This window comes from Drosophila arizonae, chromosome X (genome assembly GCF_054131065.1).
Source record: "Drosophila arizonae isolate 15081-1271.41 chromosome X, UAZ_ARI_1.0, whole genome shotgun sequence".
NCBI classification, from domain to species: domain Eukaryota; kingdom Metazoa; phylum Arthropoda; class Insecta; order Diptera; family Drosophilidae; genus Drosophila; species Drosophila arizonae.
In genome coordinates, this window is record NC_142927.1 from 20,643,278 (window position 1) to 20,666,351 (window position 23,074).

The 23,074-nt window shown below is 37.5% G+C and overlaps 1 protein-coding gene across 14 annotated transcripts in view; it reads left to right on the forward strand.

The window, feature by feature from the left end:
• Positions 1 to 23,074, forward strand: part of spri (Src homology 2 domain-containing protein sprint) — a 143,734-nt gene that overhangs the window by 52,371 nt on the left and 68,289 nt on the right. Inside the window, exons 1-3 of one of the 14 annotated variants that reach the window (XM_089475226.1) lie at positions 532 to 650; positions 2,014 to 2,103; positions 2,353 to 2,565. The exons of 6 other annotated variants lie outside the window; for them this stretch is intronic. In XM_089475226.1, the coding sequence (XP_089331352.1) occupies positions 2,513 to 2,565 (53 nt within the window). In that variant the 5' untranslated portion in view covers positions 532 to 650; positions 2,014 to 2,103; positions 2,353 to 2,512. Of the gene's footprint in view, positions 1 to 517; positions 651 to 2,013; positions 2,104 to 2,352; positions 2,566 to 13,684; positions 13,864 to 17,382; positions 17,607 to 23,074 lie in introns of those variants that run through there. 7 more of the 14 variants (XM_089475225.1, XM_089475232.1, XM_089475227.1 and 4 more) reach the window with 7 other exon arrangements.

The following is a 23,074-nucleotide window of genomic DNA, read 5'->3' on the forward strand; positions in this document are numbered from 1 at the left end:
GCCTTGGAAACTGGAACTATTTCGCTCTCATTGCGCTATTACATTTTCCCCGTTTTGTCTGCACACTGCGGCGGTTAATTAATTTGCATTTTGCTGCCTGTTTCCATTCGTGTATCGATTTGATTGCCGCACAGCTCAATTGCAGTTGATTGAACCTGCCACCAGTTGTGACTCAGCGGGTAGCCAGCAAACAGCAAATGGCTTCCTGACCGAAAAAAGACGAAAAAAAAGAAGCAGAATACAACAGCAACAAAAAAAAAACAAATCTTATATTCCATTTTCCAATTCCTTTAGCGCGTCGCCTCTTTCTCTCGCACGCATGCGGCAATAGCTTTGCACTTATTTTTACGCTCTTTCCAGCACGCTCAGACGGTCTGTCGCTCTCCCAGCGCTGCTTTCACGGCCTTTGCGGCTCTCTCTCGCACTCTTTGCTGAGTGCGCCAATGGCTCGGGGGGCGGCCGCAGTCAGCGTGCACGACGCCGAGTTGTCGTCGTTGTCGTCGTCGCCTTCAGTCACTGGCAAACTTTCAATGCGAACGCGCGTGGCATCGTCTTCGTCGGTCTTCGGTCTTCGGTCGTCGTTCTTTGACGCTGCGGCGCGACTCCTCTGCTTAATCGCCGCGTAAACGAAGTGTGTGTGTACTCTTAAGGTGTGTGTATGTGTGTGTGCCCTACCCTCTTCAAACTGACTCCCGCGCAGGTCGCTTGTGATTCATACAAATCAAGCGAAATTCGCCAGCCTCAAATAAATTTCAATTGTTGTTGTCTCTGTTGTTGCCTCTGCTTTTTTGCTCTTGTGCTGTAACCTGTAGCCTAACGGTAACGCTCAACTGCGCAGGCCGCTTAAGACGCAGCGCAAAAGAAAAACAGAGCTTTTTTTGTTATTATTGTATTTCTTTTTCATTCGACAAGCGACAAAGTGAAGAAGCAGCAGCAGCAACAACAACAACAATGAAGTTCAGTAAATGAAATTCGCAATTTATGTAATGTTTGTTTTATGGCTGCTGTTATTGTTATTACAATTGTCTTTTCTGTATTTCATTTTTTGTTTTGTTTTTGTCATCCCGCAAAGTTCAAACCCAGAGTTCAGATCAGTTAAGAAGTTGAGATAAATGTAGAATTTGGTAGCTTTTGCCATGGATGCTGAGGAAGAGCAAGAGAGTGAGAGGGAGAAGGATTTTAATGAAATGAATTTCATATGATTATAATAGAATAATAGCGATTATATTTGTAGCAAAATTTGGGCATCATTTAGATATTTAGATAAGTGATAATTTATATTTACAATTAGTTTTAATTGAAAAGTTAGAACTAGCAACGAAGTACGTTTATTTTTTAGTTCAGTTAAGGAAAGTTAAGAATATTAGAAAAACTTATAAAAGTATAGCGAGTATTGACTTCAAACGAGTTCTATTCGTGAACGTTACATTGTGTTTCCTTTAAAGTAATCCCAATTATTATGATGCACTTGAAACTTAACACACATGTTGAACATATCTCGTATATAGTTATACATATGTATATGTATTTGTTTAAATAATAAGTTTCTTACTGTTTTTTGCAGTTCTATAGTTTCCCTTAATCTGGGTGGTTTTTTGTAATACCCACTCGATTTATCTATATAAAGAAAAAACGGCTCATTAATCATCTAAATTGCGAAATAGTTCGTTTACGATTAAAGCTAAAAGAGAATAATAATTTATAATTCTATAAAACAGTATAATTCTTAAAAAAAATATTTTCACTATTTCAATATTAAGCGAAGACACGCCTGCTTTTGAAAGAGGCTTAGATATATATACTTTATATATGTATATGTGTATGTATACATACATATATATGTACATATATACTGGATACAGATTAATCGGCCAAAGCATATGAATCTTTGTCTCTGCTTAGTCATTGCAAGCACACACGCAATACACACACAAGTACAAATACATTCATATATGTATATACATGATTTATGTGCTCATTGAAACCGATTTATTTATCATCGAATGCGTATAGTTCCTGCCACTTAACAGAACTTTTCGGGCGAGCCAAAAACGCGCACAAAACGCTAGCGAAACGCGTCGTCGTCTAACACCAATTTCAATTGTTTGTTTTTATTTTTGTTGTTGTTGCTCTTTTTTTTCAAATTTTGCATTTAATGAAAAGCGCTCATCAAAGAAGCCCATTTGAAATATATGTAGAACTAAAGTTTGTGCAGCTGTGTGTGTGTGGGCGTCTGTTGTGCATTGTGTTTACATATGTATATATGTATATATATGTTTATACATTTATATGTACATATATATGTGTGTATAATATCGTCTGATTAGTTTAATTAAGGCGTATTTTCCATAGCCATTGTGCGCAGTTTGCAGCACTGCAATTCACACAGACACTCACATATACATATATATCCATATACATATATAGTGTTATAGTGAGACGCAAAAGTGCAGTTAAGTGTTGTTCAGTCTTGGGCGCCAACAGGCAACAGCAACCCAAACTCTCAAGCATTATGACAACGACCAGCCTGGGACGACATTTTCTGGAAAAGTTCTTTCCATTTCGGTGAGTGAGCGGCGCACGAGTGGCACGAGAGGCACGAGTGTTGCACAAACGAAACTCTATCTTAAAATAAGCAAATACCAATGCCAAAAATAAATATGGGTCAGGCGATGTGCAGAAAAGATCGACAATGCGCCCACTGCAACTTGTGGCAACGGGCAACGGGCAACTGCCACATGCAGCAGTCAGCAGTCAGCCTGTTTGCTATTTTTATTTGCTAAGTGCAGGAAACTGTAGCGACAACTGAATTAACGATCGATCTTTTTTTTGCTGATCCTCGACAGAAGCAGGAACTGCTCTGGATTTTCTTTATTTTCTTCTTTTTTTTTTTTTAGAGCTACACATATTTGTTGTCAGTCTAAGATGCATGAGCTTTGCATGATGTGCCGGCAGCATCTTTGATCGTACGTTGCTCCATGGAGATGCCATTCAGAGTTGAGCTTGACTTTTTGTGATCAGCTGCATCTTTGACTAACTTGGGTTGATTTTTGTGGTAAATTGATGTTTAAGGAATTATTTTGGTTTATTTACATAGTTCCGAAAATTTGGTTGCCATTCACGATCAGTAAATATTTCTCAGAGTTTAGGAGCAGAATTGATAATACTTGCTGCAAATTGAAGTGTAAGGAGTTGCTTGATTTTTATTTATTTATTGGATGGATCTACTCACAATCAGTAGGCATACCTTAAGCTAACCATGATCAGTTACTTCATTAACTAACGACGAGCAGAGTTGTGGCTTTTTGTAGCAAGTTGAAGTTTCAAGACGTTTTCTTAGCATATTTATGACCACGATCACTAAACATTCCTCACACTGAGAGTAAATGATTCTCAAGTTATTATATTTGAATTTTAAAACTTGTCTTCTATTCACGATCAGCTAACATTTCCTAAACGAAACACGATCAGTTGCTGCTTTTACGAGTGACGATCTGGTTTGATAATAAGTAAGTTTTATAAGACATTTTTACTTAAAGGACCTCAACAGTTAAGTTACATTCCCGATCATTCCCCATAGCCTAAACCAAACACGATCAGTTGCCCATCATTGCCAACTGTCGTTGCCTGATGCTAGTTAAAGTTTATATAGTAGCTACAAGATCACTCCACTTTTATTATCACGCTGCATTCAGTGATCGAGCACCTGCACGATCGTTCTAGCGCACTTCCAAAGGTGTTTAATTGAACTTAATTGGCATGATGTATGATACTTTACTGCTGCCCTGAAGCACGACGCGATCCTTGGCAGCTCACCTCAGCTCAGTTGTGTTCCACATTCTGTCTGCGATCAGTGTCTGTTCCTGGCCATTAATGGAGCATATAATTGATGTGCTCTGCAACATATGATCTTGATTGCCTTACAAGGAATCTTTTTCATTTCATAATTAAATATGATGAATGAGGCCTTGCCGCATAGCTGAAGCCTCTACACACTCATTTCACACTGTTGCCGATGCGTCGATGCATCGATCGGAGCTTCTGTAACTACGATCTTGCCAGCTGATATTCATGTTGCTTTCATATGCGACTTTATTTAGTGCGTAAATCAGGGCATAGCGATTGTATCAGCATCTGCAGTGATCTTCAAGCTAAGTCATGCAGGATCGTCTTGGAATTTCTTTAACGATCAGAGATTAGCCTCCAGCTACACAAACTGTTTGTTTCTGTTGTCATAGTATAATATAATATAATATATTAATTAAATATTGATCTTCTGAAAATTATCTTCTATAACTAGGCATCCACGATCGTTTACTAAGCAGAAGTTAGCGAAAAGCTTCAACTGAATATTCAATACTGATCCATTGGAACTTAACGATTCTCGATTCACGATCATTTCATTTTTCCATTAAAGCCACCCATAAAGAAATCTGCATCGGCATCTGCAATGATCTTCAGGCACTCTTCTTCTTGAAGATCGTCTAACTGCGAGAAGCTTAAGACTTCCGTAGAGATCAGTGATCGGAGAAATGGAAAGACAAAGACGGCTGTCATTTTGCAGTTAGTCGTGGAACGTTGATCCACAGACAGTGTGGCTGTGGTGCTGTGGTGTCAACCACTTGACATTTGTCATATGCAGTTAGATCAAGCCCCAAGCGCTGCTATGCCCCAATGGAATGTGCTTTCGCTGATCCACCCCACACTCAGGCCCCACAGCCTGCTAGCAGCTGTATTTTATTTTGCTTTAGTGCGTGGCGCGTGGTGCGTGGTGGAGCGCACAGCTGTTGGGGCTAAAATAAATAAATACTTTGCATCGATCGCTTTGGCTTTGATCGCAGCGCAGCAGTAAAACGAAAATAATAATGCGGCCAAAAGGTCGCAGCTGCTTCAACAAGTCGTTATCCTTTTCGTTTCGTGTTATTTTCATTCGTTCCTGCTTTTGGCTAATAAACATATTTTCTCATTTGGCCAGGCTCATTAGGACCCCCTCACCGCCCCCGCATCCGCCCATGGCGCGCCCCAAGCTCAAACCGAAAGAGCTCAGCACTTTTATCGCTTGCTATAATTGTCTGCATAACAATAACACTTTTGACATTAACAACCAGCAACGGCAACAACCAACAACAATCATTATAACAACAACAACAACAACAACAACAACAACGACAACAATTGTCATAATTTTGCACAATAAAAAGTGTTTTTCTTGATTAAATGGCGCAAAAAGGGGAGGCGAAGGGCTGAGAGCGAAATTCAAGCAAATGGTATTGGCTCTTTAGCAGCCCATCAAAGATGCAAAAGATGAAAAACCCCAAAGCCCAAAGAAGTAGCAGAAGAAGTAGCAGCAGAAAAACAAACTTTGGCGAAAATCGCACTCATTTCCCATTTTCCGCTCTCAGTTTTCACTCGCAAACGACGCGCTTTCTCGGTGTGAAAATACCAAAAATGGCATTGCCCATAATTTTATTGCTTTCATTTGTGTAGCAGGGCGGGGCAGATGGGGCAGCGGGGCTAAAGAGTGCCATTAGCGGGTGGAGTGAGCTGTCGTCGTGCGGGTGGGTTAAGCGGGTTAAAGGGCTGCTGCACGTAACTGTTTATGGATTGTCTTCAGTTGGCGGCAGGAGTGGAGAGCAGGCGCCGCAAACTGTTTGCTTGCGCCCAGCACACACACGCACACCAAAATATACACACAGTCGCATATACACATACACGCACACATACCACAACTCTGAGAATGCAATTGCCAGGGCTGAAAAACTAAAACTTGGGGCTCAACTTTTTGATTAGCCTTAATGAAAAAAAAAATATATAATATTATTATTATTACTTTAAAAGTATTATTATTATTATTTATTTATTTTTTATTATTTTTTGTTTTTTTTTTTTAATTATTAAAAAAAATTATTATTCATATTATTATTCCAATTATTATTATTATTTATTTATTTATTTTTTTTTTTTTTTGTATCTTGCATATTAAACCTAAATTAACCTATTATATAGCATATAATTCGCCTATTATATATAGCTAGTTAATAATATAAATTGTTTAATTTAAGCATAAACTCTAAATATTATTTGCCAAGGTAAACGACATGCTTGAAGAACTTCTTGTTAAAAAGAAAAAAACAAAAACAACTCTAAGCTCGATTCATTAAATACGCCCTTGCCTTCTACCTTAGCATTTCGGGTCGTTGAGTTCTATACCAACACAGTCAAATGAACTTGGTATTCAGTGGAGTTAAGTAATACAGTTATTAGTAAATGCGATGTGCTCAGTCTGACATCGTTTGACTTTTGAAGAAAAGCTGGAGTAGAGCCTCATTGGTCTTGTTAAAATGTAAACATTATTCTATGTATGTACATGCATGTGTGTACATATGCTTATGTATGAGTTTATGTAGACGCTTGCATGTAGAATTGGAAATGCAGATTTTTGAGGCGCTGCTCCTCTATGTGATTCTCATGAATTCATTTCATCAATAGATATACATCAGTCTATCTGTCAGTCCATCAATCTATCCATTTGTCAAAGTATTAATCTATCAATTTGTCAATCAATCAGTTTATCGATCCATCAATATATCAATAGATAATATATCAATACATTCATCTGCCACTATATCAGTATAGCAATTTGTCAATGTATCAATCTGCCAATACAGCAGTATATCAATCTGTCAATATGTCAATATATCAGTATATCATTATATTAACATACCAATTTAAATATATGTATAGTATGTAAATATCAGTGTGTCAATCTATCATTCAATCAATCCATCACTTCAAATATTCATTTATCCATCTACTAATCTCTCTCTCTCTGTTGATAGTCTGTAGCTTTACATAAAATATTATGTGGATTCATTCATCTTATACTACATATAGTATGTAATGCCCATCCCTGGTGCATTCCTCATTTTATGTGGCCGTCGCATATCGCTATCCATGTGCGAGCGTTTGATTGGAGAAAGTCCAAATTGTAATTGCCGTTTGCCATATTTGATAATTTCTGAGTTGCATTCGCGAGGCGCACCACAACAACAACAACAATCCATCCATAAAAATACTGAAATCCAGAGACATACCAAACATATATGTATGTATGTGTGTGTGTGTGTGTGTATATACATATATGTATAATGTATATATATATATATATATATATATATATATATATATATATATATATATATATATATATATATATATATATATATATATATATATTCGTAAATATACAATGTCGCATCTGACCGGGCATAGACACCATCGTCATCATCATCATCATCATTATCGTCATCATCGTCATGATGCTATTTTTTCATTATGTGGCAGCAGAAGTTTAACATTGTTTGGCTTTAGCTTGAACTTTCCGTAGGGTATGCTGAACTGCGTAGGCTTTCTGTGACCTCAACTATATATTGTTGATTAAAAATAGAAATATATGTTATATCTGTCATATGTAATTTAAATATATAAATGATTGTTTGCTTTAACTAAATATGAAATAATTTAAAATATTCGTTAGATATTATTTCATAAAAATCCGGTACTGTGCTTCTATGCAATTCTCATGTATTGCAAAAAATTGATTATTTTATTTGTATATATTTTTGTTTTTATTATTTATTCTTATTTGTTGTTTTCTTTTTTTTTTATTTATTTTTATTTATTTTATTTTACTGTTTTGTATTTATATATTTTAAACTTTTTATTCCTATTCCCATTTATTTTATTTTATTTTTGTTTTTCTATTTGAATTTTATTTATCTCAAACTTTTTTAAACCTTTTGTGGTTTTTTTGTTTTCAATTTTTCTTTTTATTTATTACTATTTTTGTATTTTTAAATTTTTTTGTTTAATATTATTATTATTAATTATATATATATATATATATTTTTTTATTAAAAGGATCTTTGAAATTCACTTTTTATTAAGCTGATAATTTATTATTTTCTTTTCTATTTTAATTTTATTTATTTATTTATTTATTTATTTTTTTTTTTTTTGTGATTTAAAGAGTATTTCCAATTCATTGTTTTTTGCAACTAGCTGATTATTATTATTATTATTATTATTTTTTTTGTTTTTGTCTCTTTACTTTTTGGAATGTTGGCTATAATTATTTGTTTATTTGTTGCGCAGCTTTGCCATGCAGCCTGCTCATATACTCAGCTCTAGCTCGTGCTCTCTCTCTCTCTTTCTATCTCTCTCTCTCTCTTTCTATCTCTCTCACCCTTTGCTCCTTCACTGTGTGGCAACTTTCGCTTGAAAATTTATTAATTTATCCTAGGGGAGCAATAGTTTGGCGTGTGCATAACGCCCCCCTCCCTACTCCCCTCTCTCTAGCTCTGCTACTGCTCTTCCTCCTCCTTTTTTTTTTTGCTGGCCAGACAGCAAACAGCTTCCCTCCGGCCCGCGCTCTCTTCGCGCCCGTCGCCACATATATAGTATATTTTTTTTGTTTCGTTGGCTACTTCAACTTCAAATGGCGCCGCATGCCGTTAAGATACTTTTGTATCTTTTGTTGCCGCTGCTGGCCGGAAGTGGGCATGGGCATTATTTAATTACAGGCTACAGTTGTCCTCGGCTGTCCGAGTTCCGCCCTGCCCCGAAAACAGCTGCTGACCCCTACCTAAAGAGTCCCCAAACCAGCCCCAGCCCAGCCCTGGGGGCATTCGCTCTTATTGTTGTTGTTGTTGTTGCTGTTGGGGAGAAGCGGGCGAGCGCTTTGTCGTAAAAAAAAGTATTTTTAAGCTGTGCAAACGGCAAAGAGGCGGCGTGACGGCGTGGACGTGGGCGTGGCGTCCCCCCATAGAATGCCAATTTCTTGAACCCGTCAATGGCCTGTGGGAGCCACAAAACAATTTTCAAAATGTTGCCCCAAAGTTTTTAATTATTTTATTTTCTTTAATGTTATTTTTTTCCCTCTCTAGTTAAAGCGCCAATTGCAACAAATTTAATTAATGTCATTTCTTTTGCTTCCTCTTTTGCAGGTGAGTCTCGTATGTCTTTGATTTCCGTGCGTTTCGACAGTCGTAAGTACTAAGTTTTTTCCAGCTATAACTGTAGCTGTATCTGAATCTGTATCTATATCTATCTATCTGTATCTGTATCTTTTTGTACTTTGGTTTCACTCGAATTGTATCTGCGAGTGCTAGCGACTTTCTGCCAATCAAGCTGCGTGCTTTTGTCGTCCTCTTGAAGGCGACTGACAACCAGCTGAATATCTTCGAACAACTTTATGCCATATGAGTGCAGCCACAGCAGAACATTTCTCTGGTTAGTCTATCCCCCCCTCCCCCTTCCGAATTTGACAGCTTGTTTACAGCATGGGAAAATGTGTGCGGCCCTAAACCGTTTGTCTGGCTGGCCAACGTCTCCGATTCGATACGATTCGTGGGTGGCTCCCAGAAAAAGCGAGAGAAAAACAGAGAACTCAAATGCAGACGGAAACTAGGAAAGCAAACAAGTTTTCAAATGTTTTCCACAATATGCATTTAGGTCCTAGAAACGAAAAACTATGAGCGCTCTCTATCAGTTGATATGGATCTTTAGCGACAGAAAATATGTTCATTTATGGGTAATTTATTTTTAATCTATCAACTGATAAATCTTATAGAATATTATTTCAGTTTCACAATTCACAATTTCTTACATTAATTATTCTCATTTTCCAATTCGCATCTTAGTTTCTAGTTCAAATTGTTTTCCACCATTCGCATTGAGGTTCTAGAAGTGAAAATAGGAAAAAACTATGAGAGCTCTCTATCATCTCTCACAATATTTTACAGACAACATAATCCTTTATAGGAATATCTATCAAAGGATAAAATATATCCTCTTACCAATTAGTTTCTCACGATAATTTTAAATTAATTATTCTCATTTCCCTTTTCTTCTTCACATATTCGTTCCTTCATCTGTTTCCACAATTAACATTGCAAATTACAGTGAATAACTGTAGAGATCTCTTTTGGAACTCCTAAAAGATCTTTAGTCACAGAAAATAATATTAGACTAAATATATTTTCAATCTATCGAAAGATAAGATATATCCTCTGACTTATTGTCTTAGTGATATATAAAAGTAAAATATATTATCGAACTTATTATCTTAGTTATTCCTACTATAATAGTTGGTTATATAATTTCCCCCTTCCTCTTTACAACTTAATTTCTAGCTCAATTTGACTTCATCTCATTTCTTAAAACACTTTTCATAGCATGCTTTTAGGCTTTTTGGGCAGCTGTACAACTGTATTTAATAAAATTTGTTGGAACTATTGGTACGAAATGTAGCCAACACAACATATGTGAAATTTAGAATTCTTGAGGGAACTCAAGGAGAGTTTCCTATCCTATAGTACAAAATGCTCGGATTTGGCTATACTTCTTGCATGGTTTTTGAACTCTGAAACTGAAACCAGTTTAACCGTTCTATCACATTAGGATTTCGTATAAAATAAATATATACTTATATATATACTTTCTTATCCGGAATCTGTAAGACTTTGTACTGATATATGAGAGGACTGCAGGATTAAGTGATATCTCCATATTTCCTCTAAGTCAGATGGAATTTCGCTACTCCTTTCAGCACCGCTCAAAAATATCGGCACAGCTGTCTTTCATATATTGCCCAATCTTGGCTTATTCCTAAAACATATAAGACTCAGGGTGCCTATGCTTCTCTTTGGAGCTTTCTTTCTCGGAACGAGTATTATGCAGTCAGTCATGCTCGACAGCCACTTGTCTAGCTCGTCTCTCATATTGAAAAATGGATAATTAATTGGCCAACATAATTTTTGGAGCAGCTAACCAGCTGCTGTTTAGCTTCCGTAGAGCTTTGTCTTAGCAAGCAAAATCTGTCAGGAATGTCTGTTGCATTCGCAATGCTGTGTTTTTTTTTTTTTTTTTTTTTTTTTTTTTTTTTTTTTTTTTTTGCATGCTTCGAGCATTCCGTTGGCCAAAAACTGTTTATTGTTTATTGCGAATTGCTGGCGCTTTAATAATTAATCATTTGGCCTTAAAAAGCAACCAGAAATATGCACATTATGTGGCAAACCGAGGGCCGAGTCGGCTGTTGGCACAGGATATGCGTAAGCCAAATGGACCAGAAAGCCGTTGTTGGCCCAGACCTCAAATGCCGGGGAACCCAAACCGAAACCGATATAAATTGCATTATGGGCAAATTAATTGTTTTTACCGGAGCGATGGGGCGACATTAATGGGCCAAACCCCAAACCCAACGAACGCCGTCCGCCACCCGCCGCCCGCCGCCCACCGGCCAGACGGCATGCGGCCCAAGGACATTAATAAGGCCCAAAGGATGTGGTGACATTAATTGCGCAACGTTCGAGACAAAGCGTAGCAAGGCAGTGAGCGAGAGAGAGTGAGAGAGAGAGGGGGGGGGGGGGAGAGAGGAGGGAGAGTGAATGGGGGCAGTCATTACATTTCCATATAAATATTTATCGCATGTGATAATGCCGCCTGGACCCGTTAGCGGCCAGTGGCAAAGCCTTGTCAATAGTTTTTCAATTTGTGTAATATATGAGAGCGAGAGAGGAACAGAGGGAGAGTGAGAGGGAAGAGGGGAGCAACAGAGGGTAGTGTAAGCGAAACAGCAAATGCAATTGTGAGCACATGTTGTCGCCTTATGGCTGCCGCCCTCCCTCAGCTATACATATACTATATACATGGGTGTGTGTGTGTGTTTGTGTGGGGCGAGCTTTGCATATGTAATGAAAGGCGAAATCCCTTTGCACTGCCAAAATGGTCAAGAATTGTGAATTATAATGGCATTCGGGCAATTTCGGAGCTTTCTAAGCGGCCAACACATTAATTACTTTAATTAATAATTGTGTGGCATTAATTTTGATTTATTTCTGCCTTAGCTCACCTGACGCTCAACCTCTCCCTTTCGCACTCCCACACTCGCATTCCCACTCCAATTGCTGACAATTTGTCAGCGTCGCCTGCTAAATAGCTGTCTGAATACGCAGACAATTCCTATGCTTATGCTCTCCATGGCTCTCTCACTCTTACTCTCCCTCTCTCTTTTATCGTATTTATGTCTCTTTTGTCGACAGCGCTGCTCGAGTCAAAACAAAGCAACAGCTGGTCGAACGCTTGCTTGCTTGATCGGTCGAGGCCACCGCAGCAACAACAATAATAATAATAGCAACAACAACGGCAAGAACAAAGGCCGCAGCAAGAACAAAACTGTAAACCAGCTTGGCGAAGGGCTCTCCCACGTTCAACTTGCCATGACAATGTTAAATACACGCACACTAGCAGACACCATCTCACACACACGCACACACACACATACAGACAAGCGCACACATGTTCCACTTCCTTGGCAGCCGCCTTCAGCGCCATGCAACGAACGATCTTCAACAGCTCCCACTCTCCCTCTCTACACGCCGTTGCTCTCTTGCTGTTGCGTCTGCTGCTGCTGCTGCGGCTGCTTCGCACGCTTCGCTAAGCTTTTTGGCCAACAGCAGCGGCGTCGGCAGAATTGGGCGCGTTTTACACAGCCTAACAAAAGTTTGTGATCGCAGAAATTGAGCTTTGACTGATGCAAAGTAAAATGAGAATATTATAATATATGTATATTATTATATTATTAGTATATGAGATTAGCTTGTAATTTTATGAAAAGTATTTTGTCTTTTATGTAAATTTTTAGTTTTTCAATATTTACAAGCGGCTGGTGGACAGTGTAAGACTTTAATGAGCACACACTTGTAAGTAAGACCACACGCATACATAGATAAATGCAGATGCATTGACAGCGTGTGTGTGTGTGTGTGCGTATGTAGATACGTACTTTTGCCCAGGGGCAAGCGGGGGATAACGATGTTGCCGTCTGTTTTAGGCTGCGGAGAGCTGCGCTTCTTCTGCACAGTGCGCTGGGTCTTTTAATAGTTTTTGTTTTTGCTTTTTATTTTTGTTGCAATATTTTCGCTTGCATGCGCTGTAAAACGCACGCATTAAATGCGCGTCTGCAATGCGGTTGACCAAAAACAATGCGGACGCTTTGTTTGTTGTTTTGTTATTAGACGCTTTTGTTGTTTGCTATTTGTTGATTTTGATCACACGACCTGCAATGCGTGGCAAATAGCAGTTGCAGTTGCAGTTGCAGTTGCTGCATATGGCACGCATACGCAATCAACGCCCAGCGATCTGCAGCTATTGGAAAACGCATGCGATTTGCGCAATTTGTTCGCATGCAGCAGTAGCAGCAGCATTGGCGACAGCAGCGGCAGCGACAGCAACTCTAACTCCAATGTGGGCAGCGCAGTAGCTGCCAACGCAGCGACTGCGACGGCGACGAACGCCAACGGGCAACGGGCAACTCGTTCCACACACACACAAACCCAAACGCACGCAGTCGTTCGCTCACACAGCATCAAAAGAAGCAACAACAACAAGCGCACACTGCCCAATAACTCATTTAATTGCAACTAATTGTAATGCTCAATAAGTTACATGCATATGCAGAGCATATTCGTCATTTATTACACTCAAATTGTTTGCTCGTCTAACATACACACGATAGATTATTTATAAACACATATAAAATGTATAATTCAATCTAATGTTACCACCAAAAACTTCAATCAACAGCAAATAGCGGAGAGCCCAGTGTGCGCATTGTAGACTAAGGTAAGCGGGTGGCAGCGCACGAGTACGAGCGCACGAGCTTCGCAGTCGCTGTCGCTGTCGCTGCCTCTGTCACTGCCGCAGCCGCAGTCACTGTTGGCCGGCCGCAGCCGGCTTCGGCTAGCTCAGTTGTATTTTGCGTTCCACAGGCGACGGACGAAAGTTTTGTAAGCGCATCGTGCGGTTGGTCTTCTATATTTTTTTTGTTTTTGTGTTGTTATTCTTCTTGTTGTAACTGTAGTGTGTGCGTACGTGTGTTGGCGATGCCGATGCCGATCAAAATTAACGTTTGTGTGCAAAGCAAACAAATTAAAAATAAAATCACATACAAAAACGAAAACAAAAACGGCAAATAATACGAAAAAATTGTTACAAATTGCGGCGCTACGTTTGGCAAAAATTTTAATTGCCTTTCTTTTTTGTTTTAAGTTTTGTTTTGTTAAAATTTTTTTTGTTATTTTGGAGTTTTATAATTCGTTTGACAACAATCAAATATTATATAATATTATAATACAATAATCAACTTGAAACAGTCAAAGAGACTCAATAAACATAAAACATAAATAAATGAAAATTAAAACAAAAAACTTTAAAAGGGAACGCGAAGCGAGAACAGCTATTGTTGTTGTTGTTGTTGTTTTCGGTGGTTGTTGTTGCTTTTGCTGGCAACGCATTTGCGTTTTGCGCTTTGCTTATGCCGCTGGCAGCGCTGCCCGAATTTTGTTTTGTTTGTGTTTTCGAGCGCTGAATTGAAAGTGTGTTTGCAGTGCCTTTTGTGTGTGTGTGTGTGTCTTTGTGTTACTTTTTGTTTCTCTTTCGTTTTGTTTTTCTTGCAATAAATGCAAAATTGATTGCAGCAAATAAGACTTCATATGTCTTTGAATTTGAGCATTTTAAATTGCTTTTGAAAAATGTCCAACTGGAATCATTTGTTTTTTTTTTTTTTTTTTTGGCTTTCTTGTTCCTCCCGTTTTGGTGCTCGACAACTAGTTTTGCTGTTGTTGTTGTTGTTGATATGTGTGTGCAGTGCGGCGCAGTGGAGCGGATCAGTGATGGGCGGCCGGCGAGGGGGTGGGGCAACGCCGAGTCTCACTGAGTCACGTTATAGTTAACCCGTTTGCAGCTCTTCGGCGGTATCTCCCCAACAAATCAAGTCGAAACTGTGACTCAGTCAAAGAGAGATATAATTTTTTTCTATAGGCACAATAAGCGCCAGATGCCAGATACCAGATGCCCGAGATTAGCCAGAGTTTTAGTCAATTTTCGTTCAGCTTTTTATTTTTATCAATTAAAATTTGCGGCAATTGCTGAGTTTGAATGGCGAAAATCGTAAGATCAACAGAGCAATTGGATGTGTGTGTGTGTGTGTGGATGCTATTTTGCGTGAGCGCTAGTGATAGTCCAATTGGTTTAGTGTATATCGTCCAATTGGCATACTTGTGGAACCCAATTGTTGTGCATTTAGCTAGATCTCTTATTGGATATGGTTTGAACTGGAACTATTTGTATTGAAAATATTTGTATTAGAGTTATGTTTATAAGGAAATAGAGCATTTGTTTATGATAAATAATTAAAGATTTACTTGATATTAATATTGTTGGCTAATTAAAAGCACAATATAAATCTAATCTAGCCTTAGTCCAATTGGCTACGTGTATAATCCAATTGGACCATGTGTTTTCTTGTTCGAAATTATTAAAACTAGAATGAACTAAATTGGAGTTATGTTTATATGCACATAAAAAATTTGAATATGAATTTGAATCAATTCTGAAATTGCAAAAAATTATAAAAGCTATTTAATGGCAATTTTTTGAATATATGTATCCAATCTGAATCCAATGCGAAAGCATTCCTAATAGGCGTTTGCCTTAATAAGTTAATTAGCTACATGGGAAAAATAAAAACTCTGTAATATATATAATTAACTTCTTCAGCTTCTTTCTTTTACGCACAACTGCGCCACGCCCATAAAGTGAGAGAACGACAATTAATGAAAGACGAAAAAAGGTCTTAAGTTAACTACCTGGAAGTTGTTTCGCTTAGTGCGTGCCACAAGATTCGAGATTCGTTTCATTTTCCCTATGTCCCAATGGGCCATGCGAAGTGTTTAGCATGTGATTAACTTTCTAAAAATAAATACCAATTCAAAGAGAGTGCGAGTGTGTGTGTGTTTGTGGCGAGTGTGAAAGAAATATTCTATACAGTTTCCATATGTTCTCATATGTTTTCCCTTTTGGCTTTTCGTAATTTGAATGTCAGCTAAAATCATTAGCGAATCAATTTTACAACAAATGTGACAACACATTAGGGCGTCGATACGCCCCCCGTTCTACAGTACTCTTGATGAATCTCTCGACACTTGCAACACACACACACACACACACACATGGATAGAGTGAGTTAGGCACCGTTAAGGGGCCAGCGCCCCATCGGACCACTTGCGGTTAACGTTTATTAACTGTAAAATGAAGAGAACAGCCAAAGTCATAAGCAAATGCAGTTAGTGGCGACGCCAACTGCGACGCCAGCGGCGGCGTCGACTGCGCTTCGCTTGCTTTCGATGCCAGTGCAAAAGGCGCTGCAAAAAGTCGCTAACAAAACGCGCGCGCTTGCAGCATAAAATACCGTAAGACTACCGCACAGATCTAGGTTGAGGCACAGCCAGCAGATACCCTGTAAATAGTTGTTGAGCATTTTAATGTTTGGCGGAAAATGTAGGAAATTATGAAATCTTAATTTGTGTGAAATGAAACAAATTTAAGGAAATTTTTTTTTTCTTTTTTTTTTTTTTTAATTACAAAAATATATCATTTTAAACAAGTAGTAATCCTTTTTTAATGTAATAAATAAATTAAACAAAAAATAAAAAATAAATAGTAACAATAATAAAAATTGGAATAAGAATCTGAAATTTCAAGAGTAAATAAATTAAAAAAAAAAAAAAAACAAATCATTAAAAAAAATTATTATTTATTTTAATTTTAAAATAAAGTAAATAAATTTTGATAACAAGTACTCCCTTATTGATTATATAGATTTGTATATAGATCTTAATCTAGATACTATATAGATGATTATACTGATTTTTATGGATTTTTGTATAGAATCTGATGATAGATTCTGTCTTTATATAAATCTGTATAGTCTTCAAATAACTTTGCTTAGTCAGATCCACCCATGTGCAACTCCGCCCAGGGTGTCAAGAGCCAAAGCTGATAATATAAATTTCTTCAATATTTTCTACATTATTTTTCTTCATTTTTTCTTCAGAGTTTTTTTTTTTTTATTTTTCATTTTAATTTTTTCAATTTAATTTTTTCAATTTGTATTGCATTGTGCGCTCGACTGAATTTCGTGGTATTTACAACTGAAAAAGGGGGAGAGGAAAAATGGGGGCTTGGGGGGCACGAGGGAGGACATAACAACAGCTTGAGCGAGCTGTTAAATGAATGAGTGCTTGAATGAGTGTATGAATGATTGAGTGAGCGCTTGAGTGCACTATGCAAATGCCAGCGGCAACAACAACAACAACAACAATAATAACAGCAGCAACAACTACAACTGATGATAAAGCTGCAATTGAAAAACATATTTGTTTTAATTGAAACACAAACGCATAGCATTCAAAATAATTAAAACACATATTTATAATATATGCATTTATTTTAATTATTATTATTATTATTATGAAACGCCAGCGCTATGAAAATGCAACTGCAACACTGCAAATTTATGCACGCGGCTGCATTTTGAATAAATCAAACAAAACGTCAACGAACTGTGCCCAAATTAAGAATTCAAATCGTAAAAGAAAGAATTAACTCAAATAGAGACAGAGACAGAGAGTGACAAAGAGAGCGAGAGAGAAATTTGCATATCTTGCAACATATAAAGAAAAAGTTTTTTTTTCTGCTACACTCACGTAAGTAAAAAAAAAATTAAAAAAAAAAAAAAAAATGCTTACCAAGTGAAAATTTGATGCTACCAAAACAAAATGAAAAAGAAAAATTTAATTTATAAACAACAACAATTTCTTCTTCTTAATTTGCCAACTGCACTCGAAGCGAAAATTAAAAAAAAAAAAAATTGTATTTTGGGAAAATCGGGAAATTTGTAATTCATTCAATTTAGTTTGCCAGAAAAATGGGATTTGTTTATATAGAAAGTAGATTTGTAGTTTCCCAACTAAATTAGATTGTCTGAGGGAAACTATATTTAGTTTAGCCATATGCCTAGATTACACAGATTATAAACAAGAAATAGAAATAGAAATAAGTAAAAACATATATAGCAGATATATTTATATGTAGATCTATCAAAATTAAAGAGCTTCTCATAACTACAAGAGCAGCCTAACTCCTCCTACATCCTAGCTAGCTAATATGCTAAGAACATAAATCTAGCCAGAGAATAAAAATTTAGCTATATTTTTCCGACTATGGAAAATCATATACGTTACTTGTCGCTTATAGAAAACTTTGGGAAATGCAATTAGAACTAAAGAAACATACATGTATCTGAAAATAAGGCGAAATATAAGATATATATGATATATAAGATATATACATATTGGTGTATATATATATAGAGAAACAAATGTATATCTAATGATTTAAATATTCGATTTGATTTACATTTATGAATTTATGGGCTAATGAAACTAAAGAAACAGAGATATATCAGAAAATTAGGAAAAATATAATATATACAAGATATATACGTATATACCAATATACCTATTGGTATATAGAGAAACAAAGGTATAACTAACAATTTACATATTCGATTTGATTTACATTTATGAATCTATATTCACATACACACTCTGATATTATGATGGAAATCACAATCACTTATTGAATTTCCCATAGACACAAGATAAGCTAAAAATAAAATGAAATCCAAAATATATTTGACTCAATTCAGAGATAAAGATCTAGCCAAAACTCTAGCTATATATAAGACTATTAGCTTTGACTGAAGTCTATCTATCTATCGAAGTCATGAGGCGAAAATTTCAATTGAAGTTGGCTCTTTCGAGCCGCACATACCGAACCACTTTGATTGTAGATAAGATATTGTTTGGTCTAATCAAAAATTGGCAATAATATAAATAGAAAATAGCTAAAGAGCTAAATATTTCGCTGTCTGAGAGCTTATTTTGTATGACTTGGGCCATTAGGAGAGCGAGCTTTATGTGTTGCATGCAACACACTGTGTTGCATGTACAAAACGCCATTGGCTAGTTTTAATGGCAATACACAATTTAGATACTGTATCTGTATCTTGCCCACAATTCAACTCGGGTCTAGACAGCCGCATGTGGGGTCGAATTTTACCCACACACATACACACTCACACCTACAGTCACACACACGCACACACGTTGTGGGAAGACGAAGTTGTCTACCTTATCAGCGCCTGTGCGTTGTCGATAACTCAGAACTTCGAACTGAAAATTACACTGAGCCAAAACACTAGGTACTTTATATTGAGGTAAATCAAATTTAAGCAGTTTATAGGTGGGCATTATTGGACTAAGAGAGTTTCTGTTTCCTTGAGAATTCCTTACTATAATATATTTACTATAATATCCTTATTTTTAAGGAATTGATATATTCAATCTATACAATATTCATTTCACAGTGAAAAATATATAAAAAAAAAAAAAAATTAAAAATATAAATTTTATCCATCTGCAAAATTGACAACTAAGGGTTTTAATCGATAACACAAAAATAGTTATCGATTTTTAAAAATCTCAGCTCGATACAAGAATATTTATATCTTATGGGAACTGCCACGCCTCTTTCTACTTGTTACGTACATATTTATGCAATCTATATAACCCGATCTTCCATTTTCAATGGGCTCAGGCTATACATTTTATTATGTAAATAAAAAATCCCATTCAAAATAATTTTTTACTAGACAAATGGTACAAAATATAGCAGATAATTTTTTTTTTTTTTTTAAGAGAAATTATAAATTGTATTTATTTACAGCTTAGCGCACCGCTACCTAATTAGTAACTTAATCTAAACAGATATTTACAAAAACTTATTTACTTAAAAGCTATATTATTATTAATATTATATGCATATATTCTTGTCAAAATACCAGATCATATCTGTAGAAACTAGCTTTTCGCATTTCTCTCAGTGCAGAGTTTGTCCAGTTTGGCCAGTGACCCGCTGACGTCGCTGCCACCTGCGAATGAATGTCGCCAAGTCTCTGGCGATAACAGCAGTGAATCGAAAGTTTTCTTTGAGAGTGGGAGAGAGAGAGACAAGGGAGAAGGGAGAAGGAAATGAAAGATGGCAAGGCTCAATCGACAACGACAATTTGTTTGTAATTTGTTTGTCTTTAGACCAGTAACCCCCCTCACATCAGTCTCTCCCCCCCCCCCCCCTGTCTGCCCTGGCCGTCTTGGTGGACAGAGTGCATGTTTATCTATGCGATGTACCGAATTGTATCTACACAAATCGCTGAGCAAACAATGAGTCGGGAGCGCACCAAAAGTCAAATGAAATCGTTCGCCGCGGGCGCAAATAGCAAACAACAAACAACACGCAACGGTGACGGCGACGGCGACGGCGACAGCAGCAGAAGCAACACAAATTGCCAGCAAATGCAATCCAAATAGGTGACCCCATCTCCATCCCTGTCTCTCTCTAGCACATTGCGTAGTTCCCTTTTGTCTCTCTCTCTCTCCCTCTCTCTCTCACACTGAAAGTTTTATCAGCCGCAGGCAACGTTGACTTTCATTTTCATTATTTCCCAGCGCTTCGCTGCACCTGCCTTATCAATGGCCCTCCTCCTACTCCTCCCCCACCTCCTTTACGTCAGACCCCCATCTTTATGTGGCCCACACAACTCTCCGCAACCCACTCGAACCTATTTGGTAACCGATTTGGTGGCGCGTTCGCGATTACAAAACTTTTTGGCCTGTGTTGTGGCTCAACACGATGTCAATTGCGTCGTTTATCATCGCAGCTAGAGCAAGACAGATAGAGCATGAGATACAAAAGGAGACAGACAGAGAGAGCGGTGGAGAGAGGGGGAACGTAGGGGTCGATAGAAAAGCTGTCAATTTACTTAAATGTTTTTTCGATTGCAGCTTGAAATACGAGTCACATGTGAAATTTATTGACCCATTGATTGTGTTGCAACAAATTGCGGCAACAAATCGGTGGTAACACAAAACTTTTTACGATAATTCATGGACAAAAGGAAAAACATAGAAATAATTGACAAATAAATGTGTGGAGTCAGCGGTTGGATTGTAAATTAATACAATAATTGTAGCACGAAATATTTGTTTAATTAGCGCTGATAATGAGGATGATAATAAAATGGTAATGATCAGGGCAATAATAGCAATGACAATGAGAACGACAAGGACTATGACAATAATAATGATAATGACAATGAAAATTACAATGACCATGACAATAACACCGACAATGACAATGGCAATGCCAATGACAATGACAATGAAAATGACAATGATAATGATAATTAAAAAGATAATGACAATGACAATGATAATGACAATGACAATGATAATGACAATGACAATGACAATGACAATAACAATAACAATGACAATGACAATGACAATGACAATGACAATGACAATGACAATGACAATGACAATGACAATGACAATGACAATGACAATGATTATGTTAATTAAAACTATAATGACAATGGCAATGAGTAATAATTGATATAAATAACAATGGTTAAGGAAATAATGAAAATGTGAACCAAAAAGTTAAAGCAAACTAGCGTAAGATAATGCTCTACATCTAAACGCCTCTAACACATACTCATACAGTATACATATGTACATACAAACATATATATGCACAACAACAGGAACTCCCAAAGAGTTAAATCCAAACTAGTTGCAATTTTATTGCGCGCACTTAAAAAAAGTGAAACTAATTAGATTTTATGAAAATGTAGCCAAGTCTTGTGTCAAGTACACCCAAAGTTTGAGTCCAAAATTCAGCAGACGTTGCGGGGTTTTGCGTTGATATGGCGTTGGCTCAGGCAGCGGCAGCGCCAGATGAGACGAAAACAAAGCTGATTCTCAATTTTTAGCAGCACTTCCGCTCACAAAATTTGCGTGTTCTTTTTTTTTTTTTTTTTTTTTTTTTTTTTTGTGTTTAAATTCTTGAGACGTTGACGACGACGCTGATGACGATGATGATGATGATGATGGCAGCCCGATTGTGGTTGCCAGGGGGGTCGCGGGTACAGGGGCCAGTGGGCAGGGGGCATGGCGACGGAGCGTAGCGTCGCGACGTTCTTTCATATTTGAACTGGCAGACAGAAAACTGATTGAGCTTCAAGTTCGTTGTCGTTGGCAACATTTAATCAAGCCGCGAAGCCAAGTGGAAGACGCCGCCTACAAGCGTAGCATGAGCCAGTCGAGAGAGTGAGAGAGAGAGGGAGGAGGAGTGGCATGCGGGTTGTTGTTATTGAAAAACAAAGCAAACTTCTTGTTGCTGATGCTAATGATAGTTTGCTGGAGACGTAAGTGCGTATATCTATGAGATACAAAGATACGCGCGAGAGAGACGCCAGACTTTCAATCTAGGCAAATGCTGAAAGATTTATCGAGGCAGCGAAGCAGCGCGTTGGCTTTTTTGTTAGCTTTGCGTTGGTGTTCTGCTTTCAAAGGAATAACAACAACAACAGCAGCAGCAGCAGCAACAACAACAACAACATTGCACCTGCAACCTGCAGATGTTGCTGCTGCTGCTGCTGCTGCTGCTGCTTAGCTTGCTTTTGGCCCTGACAGCGCATGGCCGCGCCCACGCCAACAGGTGTCTATATATAGCCATAGCTTACATATATATATGTATATAGAATACATATATATACACACATACATATATATATATATATGTAACTGACTGGTTTGTTATTGGCTGCGATCGGAGGCCAGCAAATGGCTTTTCCACTCGACTGTTTTGTTGCTGTTGCTGCTGTCGCTGTCAGCAACAGTTGTTGCTGCCACAGTTTCTAGCATGGGCCAGGTGAGCGTGGAATGTCTAGTGGGTCGATCCGTTCGATCGCTGGGCATGCGGATATGTGTGAAGAATTTCATCGCTTTGGTCTGCACAAAAATTTCACTGTTTGGCGCCGACAGTTTTAGAGGAGCACAGAAAAGTGGGTGGCAAAAGTGGGTGTGTTGTAAATGCATGCAAGCATATATGCACACACACACACACACACACACACACACACATACACACTGAGCTATAAATGTTGAACAACAAAATTGGGTGATAAACACGATATTTTGAAAGCGATTTTAAGTGTATATTAAAACCAACTGATTTTTTATTAGCTATTTTATTTATTTAATTATAG